The sequence below is a fragment of the Dipodomys ordii genome, unplaced genomic scaffold, assembly GCF_000151885.1.
Source record: "Dipodomys ordii isolate 6190 unplaced genomic scaffold, Dord_2.0 Scaffold133, whole genome shotgun sequence".
Classification (NCBI taxonomy): domain Eukaryota; kingdom Metazoa; phylum Chordata; class Mammalia; order Rodentia; family Heteromyidae; genus Dipodomys; species Dipodomys ordii.
In genome coordinates, this window is record NW_012267349.1 from 1215208 (window position 1) to 1234830 (window position 19623).

A 19623-nucleotide genomic window follows, 5' to 3' on the forward strand; every position below is an offset into this window, starting at 1 on the left:
TAGCTTCTATCACAGACATAGATAGTTGGAATTTTCTTAGGTATCTCAGCTCTGTGTCTGTTGCCCCCCTTCGCTCCCACCCTCAGTCTGCTTTGTAGGTATCACCCTTACAATTATATTCCTTTCTCTCTACCATCAGTCTCCCCCTGCCCATTGGATCATCCCCAATAGCACAATAACACACCCCCAAATCTAGTGTCTTAAAAGACCTTTCCCAGTACTATGTCTTTCTCCACATGTGCTCCACTTCAGAGGAAGGATTCTCAAGAGCCATCTGTTGGCTCCACTTCTTTTCCTTCCTATCCATTCTATCTAACAACTACGCTTAGAAGATCATGGATAATTATCAACTCAGAACTAATAATGATGAAGTCAGTGTTTTATCTAATTCTCTTAAGGTTAACAAATGAAACACTTCATTTGTTACAATTCTTTGACACTTCCCTGGTCATTTTCCTCCCATTTTACCAGTTACTCTTTCACGACTTATTTTCCATTTTTTCTTCAGCTCTGCAAGATCTCACCCCAGGGCTCTGTCTTCTGCCCTGTTCTCACCCACATTTATACTTACTTCTGATGTGACTTTATTTGGTCCTAAACATAGAATGTCATCTAAATGCTGATGACTCTCAAATCCGTATCTCTAACCCTGACCTCAACCTTGTATACCCACTCGCTTATAGAACATCATGGCTTGCATGTGTAATAGGCATTTCAACATGGACAACACAAACTGATGACCACAGTCGTTTCCCTGGTCACCTCTCCTTCAATTTTTGCCTCTCAGGAATCAGTTATAATCTCCTTCTCAATTGTTAAGGCCAAAAAAGATGGCAGTCACTCTTGATTTTTCACTTTCCTTTATGTTCCATATAAAATCTATCAGCAATTCCTATAGGCTTTTTTTTCAAGCCATGTAACTGGAGTGCAAATTCTTATTCTCTTGTTTGCTGTTATGTGACCTTGGCTAAGACAATAAATCTTTCTGGGGCTCAGTTGTTTCATTTGTCAAATGATGATGATGATGATACTGTAACCACCCTATTTTACATTACATTCTGCATTACATATGCAGATTAAAATTATATAGATATGGTGCTTGGTACACAGTAGCTCTATAGAAGGGTTTTCTAGCAGAGTGATTATTATTACTCAGTGGTCTTATTTTCTAGTGATATTATAATATAATATTATTATACCCTCTTACTCTTAGGCACCCATAACCGCCCAAGTTACTAATAGCTTTTATCTGGAACTTTAAAAGAACAACACAGGGTTGGAGGCTTGGCTCAGCTGACAGAGAGCTAGTCAAGTGTGAAAGTGGTAGGTACTGAGTTTGAGTACCAGGCCCAGACCTTCAAATAAAAATAACAACCCTTTTGACTCATGTCTTTGACTCTCCTCTGCCCCACTAGTACCCACAAAAACTGCTTTTGCAAAGTAAATAGTCACCTCATGTTGTTTCCTGAGCTGAAAGTCTCCAATGGGTCCTTGTAGAATTTATAATTCTTTTCAGTGTCTTTATTGTGACAATGGCCTACAAAGTTTCACAGAATCTGATCCTTGTCTACCTCCCTAAAATCATCTTTCAGTTTTATAAAAATCTTATTATTGATATTCCAGGGCAAAATTCTGTGCTTTTAATTTGCCAAGCTCTCTACATGAAGGAAGACCAGCATGTAGCAAGAGGCATGCTGGTCTTTCCAGATCTTCACACAGCTGGCTTCTTGTTACTGTATATGTGGTACATAGATCAGGTGGCTTCTGAGGTAGGTAAATGTCTTTCATACTTTCTCTGCTGCAGTATCATCTGATTTTTCTCACTCAGAGTCACTTGTTTATTTTTTTAAGTTGTGATTCTTGTTTCTACCCACTGAGATGAAAAACAGAAAAACTGCCATGACCCAGTGCTTTTGAATTTTTGGCTTTTGGCCCCTCGAATGTGTCTTTAGCATGTATCCATTGACTACAAGATCTATGTAAAATTGAGATGTACAACCAGGTTTGACTATTTTAAACAACCTAATTTTAAGCAGGAATTACTGATTAACAGAATGTTTATACTTAGCACTTTAAGTGTCATATTTTCATAGAAAGGTATAATTGAGTAGAAAAACCTGCTATTTGCCTTAACATATTTAATTGCCATATTTTTGTGTACAAAATAAATCTTTTCCATAAAAGTTCAAATTTGTTTGACCTCGAGGCTGTAGCTAAGATACTTATTTGGAGACTCAGAACTCTGAAATGATCCCAAACCTATTCTTTCCCCTGGCTAGAGTGTGGGAATCAGAGACTCTATGAAGGAATGTCTAGTTTCATTTAAGGTCAAGTATGGGGCTAATCCCTCATTGGAGAGAAAGAGCTGTTGGGAGTTTGGGGATGGAGCTTGGAGACAAGCAAATCCTACATTGTGAGGAAGGTACCATAAACAAATACAGGGCCTGAGGCAAAACAGAGAAGACTCAAGGTGAAGTCAATGTATCCTGGACAGCAAGTCTGGAGAGATCCCTGGAATCAAAGGCATAAAGTAAGGTGGGAGAAAAGCATAAACCTTTTTCACAACAATGATATAGCATTATTCAGAACTGTGAACTTTCTTTTCTAAGTCAAGAAAACTGTCCCTGACATGGCAATCTTTAAAACGCAAACATGAAAACAAAACAAAATGGAAAATACTACATCTTGACACTGACAAGAAGACATGCAAGTCGCATCCAGATCACCTATGTGATAATCCAGACACAAAATACCACCTCACACTTTCTCCCCTACATCAGAACTTAAATAAAAATGAGCCTTTAGGCCCTTAGGAAGCAGTGACTGAGTTTTGAAGGTAAATGGGAGAATGTCTCTGTGTGTGCATATGATTTTGACTGTTGGACCTGGCATTCTGTTAAATATTACAGTTAAATAATTTATTTAGTAAAATACTCTGATGATCCTGGAACATCAGGAAACAAACCCATGAAGTAGAGCATAGAGTCCTAAAGAGCTGTGCATAAAAATTATGGGGAAGTTGGCTGTAAGACAAAGTGGGTGAGAAAGAGATATCTAAGTTATATGTCCAGAAGCTGGAAATTGAAGGCAATACCATTGAAACCTTTCTTGCAGTGAACAATTGGGATGAAATGGATATTCTGACAGAAACCCTGTACTTGTGGCTTTGGATGTTGGGGAAAACCCAGGAAAGGTGGTATTATTCCTCATGATGATGTTCTGAGTGAAGCAAGAGTTCAAAAATTGAACGTCAGCAGGACCCAGCCCTAGAAAAGATAACACTAGGCTTTCTGTAGGCCAGGAAATAAAATATCTGGAAACTATGCACTTAACTGCCAAAGTCAGAGGCATCTCAGATACAATTGTGTTAATTGTTAAATATGATAAATAATATTGTTGCATTGATCAAGAATATATTACTAGAAGTGAACTTTGCATCTGTTTCCACAACTTCTTGTGCCCTTTTTGGGAAGCAGGAGTAGAAGAAACCTGCTTTCTATCCCCCTGAGAATCATTTTCTGTTTCCTACACTGGTAACAGAGATATCAGGGTAGGTATGTACAGTTGTTTCAAATATGCGTTGATGGAAAATAGTCTTTGTTTTTCTAAAATCTTGATATACCATATCAAATCCTGCCAAGGCAATTTTGATGCATTATGCATTATCATTTCAGTCTTTTAAAGGAACATTTTGTTTAAGTGCTTGAATTCACATGGGGGTCTGTGACTACCTCTAATCACAACCTGTCAAAATTAGCCCTATTTTTCCACAATGCATTTTCATCTATGCAGCAATCTATGGGATAAATTTCAACAACTGTAAAGAATTAAGGTGAATATAAAATTCCTACAAAAATCAGATTACATAAAATGAAAAAAACTTTGATTTTATATAATAAAAGATTACTTCAGAATCCTCAAATAGAATGGTGTAATAGACTGGCAAGAAGAAAGTTAACCTAATGACATTGAACTATTTTAGAAAATAAGCAATGATATTTTGACTAGAGGAGATTAATTTAGAAAACACAGTGTTTTGTGGATTAAAATCATTTACTGCATCCAAGTAATTCTGGAAAGAATTGTTGCCCAAAGTGTAAGGATCCCTGTGGAAGGACAAAAAAACATGGCTCCTTTTTCAGCTTTGAAGTTTAACATTCATTGCCAAAAACATTTCTTAAATTCCTCTTAGCTTGATTGAATGAAATGCCCTTCACAAGTGGTCTCTGACAAAGAGACGAACTCAGAACAACTTTCACTGCAATCATAAATAACTGGTAACAAATTAAATACATGTAATACCAACTCATTCCTATGATTGAATCCAGTTAATTCAGGCTGAAGACAAAACTAAAGATTTCTTAGCACACTGAAACAAATCTTCAGTCTTCCCAAGAAGGCTTTTCTTATCTTTTATAATGACTGGCTTTGAATGTTAAAACAAAAAGTATGGGAACTCTTGGAGGAGACAGGTGATATCTGACTATTTGGGGATAGAGATGTCAAAGCTGGGAGTGACTTCCTTAGCTGATTTCTGCTGGACCTAGGGTCTGGTATCTGACATCACTGGTTCACCTACAGACCTGTGGTAATACTGTATGGATTAGCTGAAGTTCTAATTCGTAGTTCTTGGCAGACATCGTACACAAGTAAATAGGAAACCATTTATGAATGATTAACAGAATACATCACATAGAAGGGAAATGTATAAATATTAACTTGTTTAATCCTCATTACTTTCCCGTAAGATTAGTTACTATTGCTATCTCCATTTTTACAATTGAGTAAACAGACACAGAGGGACTAGGGAACTCTGAACATTTTTTAAAGAAAGTTGAACAGGGATTCAAGCAAAACTCTGAGTCTGTCTTCAAGTTTCACAATCTCAACAGTTTTGCTACCATATTTGTTAAGAAATTAGAATATAAAGGATCTGCTCACAGTAGACAATGTCGAGGATTAGAGACAGGGTTACAGAAAATAAGCAGAGAGAATAACATCTCTCTCTTTGTGGAGGTTCTTCTTAGTTTAACAATTAGGACTCTGAATGCCATGGTTAAATATATTTTTAGATGACTGGGTAAAGGACTATTGCAAGTTTATGGAAGAGAGGTAAGCAAACTCATTTGTAAAGAGAAATCTTCACCTGATGATTTTAGCATATAAAATTTCAATCAAGGAGTAATATCTGGAATGTTCTGATACCCACTGATACCTGATATCAACTGATACTTAAAATGATTTCAAATGCCACTAAATACAGATTGCTGTTTTCTAAGCAGTGTTGTAGGGAATTATAGTATTCCAAAAAAAAGTCTGAAAGGCTGGTTTCAACTCATCATTTTTTGCATATCTAACTTCTATACATGATTTTTTTTTGGTCTAGTCCTGGGCCCTGAACTTTGGGCCTGGGAGCTGTCCTTAGCTCTTCAGCTCAAGGCTAGCACTCTACCACTTGAGCCACAGTGCCACTTCTGGTATTTCCCCCCCTGCTTATGTGGTACTGAGGGATTGAGCCCAGGGCCTCATGCATGCTAAGCAAGACGCTACCACTGAGCCACCTTCCCAGCCCCTATACATGATTTTTTGAGAGATATTTTGCTTATTCAATCACTCATTTCAAGTCTTTAGGCAAACCTGGTGAAGTATCGCAGAAGCCCTTGCCACAGGAAGCTGCAATTTTAGGAACTAATCCAGTTTGAGTTGTAAAATGAATTTGAAGTGAATTATTGTCCTATGTCTTCCTTTTAAGGCAATACAATAATGGTCAGTGGATCAAGACCCTTTCAGTACTGCAATTTGTAACTTTATGTCCATCATTGACAAAAGAATCTCAATGACAGACATTTGATTGCATCAGTCTAGGAGAAATGAAAAAGGAAGATTTATACTCACTTAAAAGCAGTGCCAATAAAAGCAGAACACTGTTATTTTTCTTTAAATGTGTAAAAACGGTTCCATTTCTTACCTCTAGAGCTTTCAATCTTTCTAACAGCAATTTGGTCTTTTCTTTTCCCTCATCTGTACTGCTGCTTTCGCTCCTCGAATCCTCATCTAACACCACGTGAAGATCATCCAAAGCTTCCTTGTGTTTTCTCTCTTCCTCTGACAGTTTCTCCTGAAGCAAAAAAGAATGACTGTTTTTCAATAATCTCCCCTGGAAAATAAGCACTAGTCTAAAGCAAAATAATTGTGCTATTCTTCTTTTGATATTGCATTTTTCCAGAGTAAGATAGCAAGTGCTGCTTATATTAATGAATACAGGAAATGATATTTTATTTTAGTTTTTACTATACACCATCAGGACAAAGCCACTGGGTCACCCTGTCTTAAGGCAGATGTTCTCTCCCCAGTTGGAAAAGCCACATACTAGCAAAGCTCTAGGTGAAGTCATGCAGTTAATCCATTTTTAACCACACAATGGAATTCAGTTGTGCTTTAAACCTTGAAAAAGTACCTCAACCTCAATGCCTTGATTTAGGAAAGGCTCAGCTTCCCAAAAATAGGATCATTAGATCCAGTGGCTGTGCAACCATTTAATTAATTTAAGGGAAAATAAAATATCAGGAAATATTGAACTAAATACTGTCTGAATTCTAAGTTAAATCAATTAGCTCCTTTAGCTCAATAATGACATGGCTTTTAAGAACCCCTTAGTCCTTGCTCAAACACCTCAAGATGTGGAATATAGCCTTGAGGCAAACATCAAATGTTGTTATCTTGACTTGTCTCCCTGTTGGAAAAGCCTCACTCAACCTTGTTTCTGGCAGCTTTTTGGAAGCTGAGAAGTATTAATTTGAGACTCATGCTTGGCTCTTGTTTTCAAAGGAAAGAGAAATGTCAAGAGAATATTATGTGAACCAAATCTGATCCATTGTGTGCTTATATCAGGACCCTTGTCATTCCTTCCCATTATTTAATTCTAAGTGCACTGCAGAAATTTTTGCTTTAATATAGCTGGTTGCCAACTGGTTGAGCTAAATTAGATTATCAATCGTAACAAATCTCTTTATATTTAGTACTAAGCTAAGATCATTTGCAAATACAGAAGCAAAAAAGGGTATAATTCTTACACTTTAGGTTCTCATGACATTTACTTAGCCAGAAACAGCCTAAGATAGAGGGGGAAAAAAGAGGTTTTCATACTATATTAGCCAAAGGTTTCAAAAGCAGTTTAATTTATTTGAAAATACACTATAAGGTATGTAAAATAAAGTCTTGCTATACACCCATATATATGTAAGTGTACATATCTATATATCTAAATATATGAAAGTGTAAGTGTGTGCATATATATAAATATATATCAATCTATCATCATTGTAGCTTCACTTCCATGACATTTTACTTTTTAGGACCTCATTGAGTAAATGATTGGAAATTTTTAGGTCTTACTTTCTCCCACATGTAAAGGTAGGGAGTACTAAGTGCCCCTTCTGATGTTAAAATTCTAAGAATTCAGTTAGTTACCAGAACACAGTTTTCAGGGAGGAAATTTTATCAATACAATCGATGGGAACAGAAATGACAAGAGAACAAAATGAGAGAAAGATGATTAGGGAGAATTTGAAAGCATTTTGCCTAAACTGTGACAATGGTGTCCAAATTGTCTGTGGTTAAGCAAAAAAGTAAAAAGAGAAGAAAATAGAGGCAATTTTCTCAGATGTTCATTTGAAAGTGTGGCAGGGAAGGGAAGGAAACACAAAGAACTATAGCTGAAGGGATTGCATAGGCAAGTAGAAACCTTTTACAGGATGGAGAAGATAGAGCCGTTTGCTATAGAACACAGGGGAGATGGGGATGACAGTACTTGTGGGTACAGATGAAGGTTCTCCAGAGCCAGGAGGATAGAGAAGGCAGAGCAACTAGGCTTCTGAAATATATTTGCCTACAAAATATATCTTCACAACACACTCTCCACATTTGCATTCCTTATCATTAGTGTCTACTTCAGTCCATAAAAAACAAAGGTTTGAGTGCAAATAGTTTATTTGAGAAGCTCAGAAAGTATCAGTAGGAAAAGTCTAAAAGCCTGTGCAAGACATTATCATTCAGTGACCAAAGCTAAATGTCTTGGGAAACAGAGAAATCTAAGATCTAAGAGAAGGAGTTAGAGTGCTTATTCATTAACCCCTTAAAATTCATTGGTTGGGAGTAGTTGCTGTAGTGTTCATTACCTAGCACTTTCAGCTTGCCCCATGGGTCAATGAGCTTTGCATATCTCATATGCAACTGAGCCATCTGACCCAGATGCTGGCAACAGAATTCAAAGGAGCAGTCTGAATGGTGTGAAGTAGACAGCACATTGTTAGCATGTTGGTGAGAGATAACTAGAAGGCCTCAGACCTACTTTGACATGACATCTCCCAGGGAAGAAAGCCATGGCTTTGTGCTCCTCAAATGGTCACCGAGCTATAAGCAGAATTCCATTTAAAAAGTGTTTTTCTCTAATTCTTCCCTTCATCATTGATCAGTGAAGGAGTAAGAGAGTACAATCTTTTAGCAGGCTACAATGACCAGTTTCACATAGGATAGCTGTGGAATTTACCTTACACTCCTAAAAATATTACAGTATATGTATTTATAGTACATATATAGTATACATGCATGTACATATGTATGTATGTATCTGTCTATCTACATACACACACACACACAATACAACTGGTACTAGAGCTTGAAATCATAGCCTGAGCACTGTCTCTTAGATTTTTTTGCTCAAGGCTGGCACTCTACCAATTGATCATCTCTTTGATGGTTAATTGGAGATAAGAGTCCTATAGACTTTTTCTGTCCAGGCTGGCTTTGAATTGTGATTCTCAGATCTCAGCCTCTTGAGTAGCAAGGATTCCAGGCATAAGCCATCAGTGCCTGGCTTCATGGTAATATTTTAAAATTCAAGTATATGCATTTTATGTACACAAAGCACCTGAGATATACCATGGTAAAAAGAGAGAGAGATTCAACAAAAAGAAACAGAGGTCAGAATAAGGTATGTTCTCTTTACAAAGCTTTCAGAAAGGAAAAGGAAAATAAGCTAAGTCCATTCATTCAGCTTTGCCAAATTGTAAATAGAAATAGTTGATCCTAAAGGTGACCTGTTTTCATTTTAACGGACTTTAATCAGCAGCAAATTCTATAAATGTGAGGCTACCATGCAAACAACTTTCACTCACCACATATTTCATACATGATTGAAGCCATAAGCTTGTTTGCCTCAACAAATACCAGCCGGTACTCAGAAAGCTAAAGATTTAGGAGTTCAGTTAGCATTGAAGGGTTTAAATCAAATTTTGCCTTGTCGGTACATAAAGCAATCCTTAGAGCTCTACTTTTCTCTAAGTGGTAACCAAGGTAATGATTCACTTCTGGGGGAACTCTCATCTTTTGTTCTTGAGCAGTTGGCATCATCAGGCCTATGTAAAATAATATCAATCAACACAAAGCTCTGAATCACATCAGTTCAACTTAGACAGATGATAGTCTAGGGAGCTTAGTTAGTCCAAAGTCAAACAGCCCAGCTCTTCACTGACAGCCAGTAGTGTGTTGCTTTTATAAGTTAGGAAGCTTTAATAAAAACAGGGAGGAAAATGAACAGAACACTTTTCCTGAAATGTGCAAACATGTCTTATTCACTTTCAGGTTACCACTTTCTTCTAGAATAGCCACCAAGTAGGATTCCATAAATGTTTCCTGAGGTCACCTTACTTTAATTAAACAATGCATTCAGGAAATATTTGCTGAGCAGTTAAATGCTGGACACCATCACAGAAATGCTAGTGAACCAACACACAGGCTCCTGTTCTCATGGAGCTTACAGTCTTGGGGAGGAGTTGGCTGCTAATCAAAAGATCATAAATAGATCAAGAGGCACTGTACTCACAAACAGGCTGGATTGAAACTTCTTTATATAACTACTTAAAGGATAATTAAAAAGTTGCTAGCAAACAGCAATGAGGGACAAAAGGTGAAGAAATGCAGCAGGGATATTCACTAGACACTATGTTGAAAATGAACTATACAGCTTATGGGTGGAAATGAGAAGGAATAACTGGGAAGGAACTAGGGAAGGGGTGACATTGTCCAAAAAGAAATGTACTCATTACCTGACTTACGTAACTGTAACCCCTATGTATAGCACCTTTACAATAATAATATTTTTTAAATCACAAGGAAACATGAAACAACAATGCAATGTTTGCTGTGGGCAAGTTTCATGGTATTTTATGATTCAGAGATAGAGGAGTATGGAAGGAAGGTCAGGTTTCCCAAACTGTGAGCTGAAGGCACAGTGCAAGTTAGTCAAGAAATGACTATGAGCTGAGAAGAGTGGGGTAAAACAGGGAAGGTCTGAATGGAAGTTGGTATTATTGCTGGGGATAGAGAAGAGGCTGGATGGGCAGATGGAGCAAGGCATAGGTCGAGGAATCTTGTAGTAGTGAAAGGTAAGCCACTACCCAGGAAGGTGGAGGTGGTAAGGGCAGAGATAAAATGGTCATATTTGAAATAGTTCCGTGCTACATTGTTGAGGACTGATTGGAGAGAGGTTATCATTGAGAGGACAGTGAGATTCGACACTACTCGAATAGTATAAGCAGGAGTTTATTGAACTATGATTAAAATGACAATCACTAAATGAGAGCTCTTCGCCTCTCAGTCATCCTTCAATTCTGACTCCCATATTTCTTCCAACACTGACAAATAACTAACATTCTTTAGTCTTTCTCAGGGTGGGCCAACAACAACTCCACTCAGTCACCAGACTGAAGGAGGAGGGAGAAAAGTGCTGCTTGCTTAAATTGCAGATTCCTTGGCACACTTTGGCTCTAGTGGGTCATCATATCTGGGAGTTGGGCCAGGAGTATTTAATTTTAGAGAAAAACCCCAGGTATTACTAATCTATGTAGAAATTTAAGACAAAAAATGCCCCAGCATGGAACATAAATCACTTTCACTTTAGATAAGTTTCTGAGGTTGCACATTTGATTTAATTTCTATTATTAATCAGTAAAATGAACAGATAATTAATCATCCAAACCAATACCCACTGGAGAGTAGAAACGAGGGGTGGTTATTAATAGTACACTGGGACAATAGGTATAAGCAATAGGTAGATGAATTTACCCACAACTTGCTAAATAGTAATTTGGTTACAGGAGTCAGGGGTTGGCCTATGGAAGAGGAGCTAGTTCTGTATGTTAGTGTGATGACAGGCTGGAGGGAAAATTTCTATTTGAGTTCTGAGCCTCTAGGGCCCATTCTGTTATGAGTATTCCTGTTCATGGAACTTGATGACATTAATAGCTTATAACTACATTCAGTGGTTTTTGAGAGCAAGCCTCACTAAGATTCAAGAGATATGTCTTAGGATGGCCTCAAGCAAGGAATGCACAGGCCTACAAAACTCCCTTGTTTGGTAAGCCTTCTTAATTTACAAAAGATGCATTCTCATTCTTTGTTTTCATTAAAAAAAAAAAAGAATTAAAGAAGAAACGTGCCCGGTACTGACTGCTCTACTTAAGGTAAGAACCAAGAAACTGGTAGCCACAATGAATTCCCAGTATCTCTCTTAAGAAAACTGGTGAGAGAAGTTTAAATATCAGACACCCAGCAATCCAAGCTCAACCCTCTGGGTATATGTGATAGCCTAGTTGTGTGCTTGAAGACTTAGCTTAACCAAACATGGTGGCCTTTCTCTCTTCTATTCAGTTCTGGAGCTGTGCTATTAGGTCTGTCTAACCCCAGAACTCCAAAGATAACTAAAAAAAATCCAAATTCAGGCAGAGGGAAAATGATGCTGAGTCACATTTAGAAAGTCTTTTTTTCCCCTTTGTTAATTTTTATATTTTTATTGTGAAAATACTATACAAAGGGGTTACAATTACATGGGCAATATAATGAGCACATTTCTTATCAAGCATTGTAGCCTCCTGCTTTGTTTCCCCTCCCCGTCCCTTCCCATCCACCCCTGTGGAACCAACCCAGATGCCCCTCAGTAGATGAATGAATCAAGAAAATGGTGTGTGTATATATATATATATATATATATATATATGTATATATATGTGTGTGTACATATATATACACACACACATATACATATATATATATACATATATATGTAGTGGAATTCTATGCTTCCATCAGAAAGAATGACACCACCCCATTTGTTAAGAAATGGAAAATCTTGGAAAAAAAATCATATTACGTGAAGTAAGCTAGACCCAAAGATATATAGATCCCATGGTTTCCCTTAGTTACAATAATTAGTATACATATAGGATAATCTTATCAGATGAACTGAAAAGCTCAAAAGCCATGTACATATGAACATATAAGATGATGCTAAGTGAAATGGACCCCAAGATATGGACGCAAGATGTTTTTCTTTGTTGCAAGCATAAACCAACCTGTCTGACTGGCTTTTTAATACATAATGTCAATAGATCTGTCTAGAAAACACCTTGGATAAACTTTTATGCCTTTTTTCTAGAAGTATATTTCTCTCTCCCTTAAAAAAATACACACATACAAGCAACAACAATAAAAATCACTTCTATTTGCTGTGCATGTTTCTTGGGCCATAAGAGTAAAGTGATTTAGGCCAACTTCTACCTTTTGCAAGACATGAATAAACTGGGTGGCAACACTCAATGAGAGTTTGCTGGAGAGTCCTGCCAACACACTCCAATAAAAACTTCTCTGAGGGTTTGTGATTATAGGGGGACTAATTCTAAGAATCCTCTGGGGAAAATAAAGCAAGTTCGCCTATAACTTTTCTTTTATTATTGTTTTTATCTGAAGTGACCACGGAGCCTCTGCGCCATGCGGATGGCAGCTCATTCTTTGTTTTTCTTAATCCCAAATTCTCAGCACCATGGGGGAAACCTAAAATACCCTCAAGTACTATTCCTTCAAATAGTTTTTTTTAACTTGAAGATAAAAAACTCAAATTATAGGATTTGAAATAACATCAAACTTTAAGATGCTATTTAGTTGTAGAAGTTGGAACAGAATTTTCACTTTAAATACCCAACCATGTGTTAAATCCACCTATTAATTCATAGTAAAATTGTAAAAAGCTATAATTTAGGACTTCTCACAGAAGGCAGCGACTGGAGTGGTATTAGCATGAAGTGCTAAGTTCTTTCTGGCACACAAGAGATAATAAATCACATTTAATATTTGTGTAATATCTCAGAATTAAACTAAGTGAGCTCACATGTACCATTTTTATATACTTGGAGAAACAGGGATATATAGGGATATTGTTCCAGAACTCCCCTTAGAGAGAAGGAACTGAGCTTGACTGGCTTTGAAGTTACCTGTTTAATGGGAAGAGAAGGAATTGAAATGCAGTTCTGATTTCAAGTGCTCTTTCACTTCGTGACCTCTTTTGGGCTTTTCCATGCACGTGCAGATGTATCTTTAATGGAAATTCCATTTGAGAATCTGCAATCTTGATCGAAGCATGAGTCATGCCACTGGTAGGAAATACCTCTCTATACGTCCCAGGCCAGTGTTCTTATGAGGTTGGTGATTTTATAAAAAATCTCAGGTCTGGCCTCCGATGGCTAGGTACAGATTTGGTTTAACAGAGCCCTAACTGTCCATGCTTCATGGTGATCTAATTAGTTTCAAATATAAACACACCAAAATAGAAACTAAATGGAAACATAGTGAGGCCATCTGACTGCCTGACAGCCACTCCAGTGCACCCAGCAGCTTCAGCTTCTGTGAATTATTTACTCATTTGTTTTGTGGTGGTAGGGAGGGTACACAGAATCTCATGTACCTGTAGATAGCATTTCAGCAAATACCGTAACAATTTCTGGTTTCCAGGGACTGCTAGCAGCTTTTGTTCAGCTCTAGCATACCAAATATTAAAGGGAAAAAAATAGTGCCAGATAAATCACAGGATTTTAAAAGAACATCCCAATTTGTTCACAGTTTAACATTACAACTGACAGGCAAAACATATAAAACTCTTTTCTTTTATCCCTGGATTTGACTTACAAAGTGAAGTAAGCATACAGCAAAAATCTCCAAGATTAAATGTGTCTGATGGATAAGAGGACAAAGTGTTTACTCTATGTCTCTGATATGATCCCACAACCAGGGCCATATCAATTCCCATCTACTCCACATTATTCTTTGCTGGAAACACTCCTCAAAATTGCCAACTATCTCCCATATTGAATAGATTCATGGAGTTACAACTTTGGCTAAGGGGGAGGGGATGGGTTGGCAGGCATAGTAAGGGGAAACAAAGGAGGAGGCAACAATGCTTGATAAGAAATGTACTCATTACCTTGCTCATGTAATTGTAGCCCCTCTGTACCTATTTTCACAATAAAAAAACACTTATTAAAAAAAACAACAACCAGGTATTGGTGTCTGAGTATAATCACAGCAGAAAGAAAAACAGCAAAATGGTACACATGTGAATAATTGTATATATATATATGCATACATATGTATGTATATATGTATATGTGGGGTTAATGGTTATAGTTAAAAGCTTGAAGGTTAGTAAAATGATAAACTCAAAACTTCAGATCAAAAGCTACAATTTGAATTGAGTTCCTATCTCATGTCAGTTTTCTCAGAGAATTCACAGGGCAGAGGAACTGAAACGCATCCAGATGGAAGATGAGCTCATAGGCTATGCAATGGCCATCCCCAAATGAGCTGATAATTCAGTCACTGCCTTGTCAGTGGTAGTGGTGTGGTGATATTACTGCTGCCTTTTGTACACACTGATAGCAGCTATATGTTTGAGAATTCTGGGCAGAGTTTTAATTTAAATTAAATTTAAGCAATTTAAAAGTTCCTATTCAGTTTGTTGCAAATGGATGAGCCTGGAAGACATTATATTAAATGAAATAAACCAGCCACAGAAAGCCAAACATCTTATGATGTCAGAAATATATGGACCCTTCGAATCAGAGAGTAGAACAGTGGTTTCCCAAGAGGCATGCGCACATGTGCATGAGCACGCATGTGTGTGTGTGTGTGTGTGTGTGTGTGTGGTGTGGTGTGATGAGGGAAGTACTACATGAATGGACAAGGTGTGGGGTAAACAACAGAAATTTCAATGAAAAAGGAGAAATATGTTCACAAAATACATTGCACTATATTGTGATTATATCTAATAATAATGTATTATATGCCAAACATTGCAAAGATGTTTGTTTTTGTGATAGTGGAGTTCAAACTCAGGATGCTGCACATGCTAACTTGGTGCTCCACTGTTTGAACTGTGCCTCTAATATCCTTTTGCTTTGATTATGTTTTCTTTATTATTAAAATCGGGGCTTTTCTTTGCCCAGGTTGGCCTGGATAGTGATCCCCTATTTTACACTTCCTGCAGAAGTGTGTGTGTGTGTATGTATATATATATATGTGTGTGTGTATGTATGTATATGTGCATATATGTATATAAAATTAACTACTATAAATCTGTCAAATGGTTCATTTTAGTAAAATGGAAGCAAATAACACCATGCCACCATGCTTGGTTATTTTTTTTTTCTTGATGAGATCTTGCAAACATTTTTGTTTTGGCTGGCCTGAAATTAAATAAGATCTCATCTCTGGTTCCCATAAAAACACATTGTTAGGTGGCCAACATGTCCACTTCTTTTTCAAAAACTGTGATCAGTGGCATAACTGTTTGTGTGCTGTTGTAATGGACTGTCTGCGTTTATTAAACTGAACTGACTGGGAGGCAACTGTTTCTATGAAGAAATAATTCCTTAATATTCAGATGCACTAATAATGACATTAATACTACAGGAGACCTTTCACTTATGATGGTTAGAGTTAAGAGAAAAATTTCAGCCTTGCAATGGAGCAAAAGCAAAAAAAACATTTAATAAAGGGGAAAAACAAATCATTTAAATAGGGATACAGGTGGACCCATTGTACAAGTCGTTATGTTGAAAACAAACTTTACATCTTTGGTGCGGAGGGGTGGGGGAGAGGGAAGAGGATTGGCTGGGGTGGCAGGGGGAGGATGGGAAGGGGAAACAAAGAGGAGGCAACAAAATGCTTGATGAGAAATGTACTCATTATCTTGCCAATGTAATTGTAACCCCTCTGTACAGTATTTTCACAATAAAAAAAAGAAATGTAAAAAAAATTAATAGAAACCACACTTTGAATTTTGTTCTTTTTGAATTTTTAATGTTTTTTATTGAAAGAATACTGTACAGAGGAGGGGTTACAGTTACATGAGCAAGGTGATGAGTACATTTCTTATCAAGCAGTGTTGTCTCCTCCCATTTTTATAGATATACATAGTTGGACCTTCTCTTGAAATGCTAGATAGCAACAGTGGGCTGAATCTCCCACACAACCACAGATCATGAAAAAGAAGAGCTTATACATTACAGTGTTCTAGATTCCTAGCAGATTCTGAGTAGAGTCTTCAATAAATTATATAAGATGTTCAACACTTTGTTATAAAATAGGCATTAGGTTATGTGTGGGTTTTGTTAGGTAGATGTATTAAGGGCATTTTTGAGAAAAAATATTCTCAATTTATGATAGACTTATAGGGGCATAACCCAATTGTAAACTGAGAAACATTGGTAACAATAAGTAGTTCATAAAGAGAAGAGAACTACAGACCAAATTCAGTAAATAGACAGGATATGCATTTCACAACATGACAATCCTAAGACTTTCAGAAACTGCAATAATGTGTTATAACATCAAATCAAGACATTCAATAAAGGGCCAAAATTGATTTGTATGCTGAAATGAATTGAAGGATTATGTAGCCTAGCTCTGTTAATGGTACTGTGATTGTAATACTGCTAAGTACTATTTTTATGATTTTTTATTGTGAAAATACTGTACAAAGGAGTTACAATTACATGGGCAAGATAATGAGTACATTTCTTATCAAGCATGTTGCCTTCTTTTTTCCCCCTTCCCATCCCTTCCCATCTCCCCCTCGTGTCCTGAATCTCCCCTCTCCCCCCCACCCACAGTTCTAAAGTTCATTTTTCAACGTAACGACTTGTACATCTTGTTGTTGCAATGGGACTGCTAAGTAATTTTAACAGAAAGATTTATTTGGTTTAATTTTGAGTTTTGTTTGTTTCTTTCTCCCTCTCTCTCTTTTTTTAGACAATTTAATTATGGCGCCCAGGATGGTCTTGACCTTGCCATTCTCCTGTGCTAGAATCCTCCATGACATGATAATAGGCCTGAGTCACCAGACTTGGCTCAGAAAAATGTTCTTTAAAAAGTAATTTGCCATCTTAAATATACTAAATTACCATTAACTGATTTCTTCTATTAGAATGGGACTTTTGAGTGCTTGGTCCCATCATCCACCTTAAAGGGAGGTACATCACCTTTCAAGCCAAAGAGTTGTCTATCCTAAAATGCCTTAGGGATTTTCTGGGAACTCACAGACCTAATCAAAGTATACCCTATTCCTCCCACCTTCACTTCTGGGGGTTAGCAGTCTGAACAGCTCGAATAATATACATCACTTCCAGCTCATTTGAAAGTCAGTATTAGCTAGTTAATTGTATTGAGGTCTCATGTCAGAGAAGAGAGAGGCCTCCTCTAAATGGAGCCAAAGTCAAGAATATTGCATCTTCTAGCACAACTTACATAATACCTGCTCTTTAGTCATTCCAACCTTAGTGCATCTAGTAGGGTTCATCTGCTTGAGGTAATGTTGTCAGTCATACTGTCCTATTTTGCTTTTGAGACATCAAAATCATTATTTTCTCTTGAACCCCTGGAAATGGCAGGAAGTTCCCATGTGCAGTACTTCTCTGTCGCGGAGTGGGAGGTATATTCTGCCAAACCACTCACTGCCTCAGTGGGAGTACAGAGTCATGGCGCTGCTTAGTGAACACTGCTATAAAGCTGTCAAATGATTCATCTTAGTAAAACGTGGAAGCAAATTTAGGTAAATTAGCAGGAGATAAGTATGATCCTCAAAACCAATTAGAAAAGTCAGAATACACACATAAGAAGAGCAATATAAAAGTCATCTAAAAGTTGGGTAGCCATTTCTTCAATAAAATCTCATGCATTTAAAGAGGAACAAACCAGCCAAAGTCATGGTCTTTGACACAAACGGTTGTTCCAGAGTTTTACTAACTTCAACAGGCTTCTTGATTTCATCAAAGGCTATCTTAGTGCCATGCAACCAGTACAGCTTTCTGTTGGCACAAGGAGAAATGTAATGAAGTCCAATGAGCTGGGCCTGAAATTCATGGCTAATAGGAAGGACTCTGACAGAGCTAGTTAGAAGTAGCATTTAGCAACGAGAATCATTGGCTTCAATTTGATTGTTTTGCTCTCTCGTACTTGTTTTCAGTTCCTTTAGGCTTGTTAATCAACTCTTCCCAGTGACTGGCCCTCATGTGTCACATTTGAACTGTTTCCTCAGGAAACATTACAGGCTGGTCAACTAATACACATCAATATGACCTAAAGAGCTGATAAACACAACTTGTGCTCTTGACCAACCCAGGAAATATGAAACATTTCAAGACCTTCCAAGTAGTCTGGTCTCCAAAACACACAGATGAGAGTTTTTATAAAGTCCTGTCAACAATAACCAGGAAGCACTCTGGCTCTACCTTGAGCTACACAGTAAAGATGCTATTCAGTTTGCATAGTTTTTTTTTTCCAGCCTGCCAAACACAGAAGGCTTTGTGTCCTAGTCCCTGATAGAGGACCCAAAAGTCCTTGAGGCCCAGGCTGCTCTGAAAACTCAGTTCTATGTAGAGGACATAGAACTGGCTGGGTAGTAAGGGGTTGGCTGTGAAGAGCAACTCTGGTGCCTGGTTGCTCATTTTTTCTACTTGTCTTACCTTGAATTTCCATAATTTCCTCTTTGTCAAAAGAAAACTCTTTGTAAAGTAACTCCCTAACATTTGCTAATGCTAGCTATCCTAAATCGAACAAATTTAAAATACATTTAAAAAAATTTAATGTCCATGCCACATCTAATAATGTGAGTGAAATTATCTTACATTTCTGGTAGGGACTTTCCAGCAGTAATTTTCCTCAATGCTTCTGCTTCCCCAGACACCTCCTCCAATTTTCAACCTCGGAGGCTAGGATGTCTGAAGAAGGCCTACTCCATAATTCAGTCATTATCCTAAGTGACTCCCTGACCAGCATGTTCCATGTCCTAGCTAGCAGTAAGCTCTCTACTTACCTTTGTACTGGACATGGCTAGGAATGAGATCCTCAGAGCCATCACAAGTGAACTAACTCTCTAAATATCAGGCAGTTTGTGAGTGGTTCAGGCACAATTTGAACCCAGGCTATTGGCTTATGAAGGCTTTATATTTACAGTAATCCTCTTTCCTCTTATTGTATTTGTAATTCCTTTCTACTTCTTCTTGGAGTTCCCATAATCCTCTACAGTCTCTAATTAGTGTATACAGTGCTCTGGTATCATTCATCAAAGTACTTACAAAATAAAAGATCCTTCCATTTATCAGAATTTTACTGGTTTTCAAGGACCAACTTAACTCTCACTCACTCTACAAATTCAATGTTATCTCTACAAAAGTCAGTAGATTGCCTACTCTGGTAGAAGTAAATCCTGGAGTAGGTTAATAAAAGCAAGACCTG

The 19623-nt window shown here is 37.4% G+C and overlaps 1 protein-coding gene across 3 annotated transcripts in view; it reads right to left on the reverse strand.

Annotated features, from left to right (window-relative positions):
* The window catches only part of Nckap5 (NCK-associated protein 5), an 824710-nt gene that overhangs the window by 288322 nt on the left and 516765 nt on the right, over positions 1 to 19623 (reverse strand). For all 3 annotated transcript variants that reach the window (XM_013030807.1, XM_013030809.1, XM_013030808.1), the window contains exon 6: positions 5969 to 6118. In XM_013030807.1, coding sequence (XP_012886261.1) covers positions 5969 to 6118 — 150 coding nt within the window. The remainder of the gene's footprint in view (positions 1 to 5968; positions 6119 to 19623) is intronic.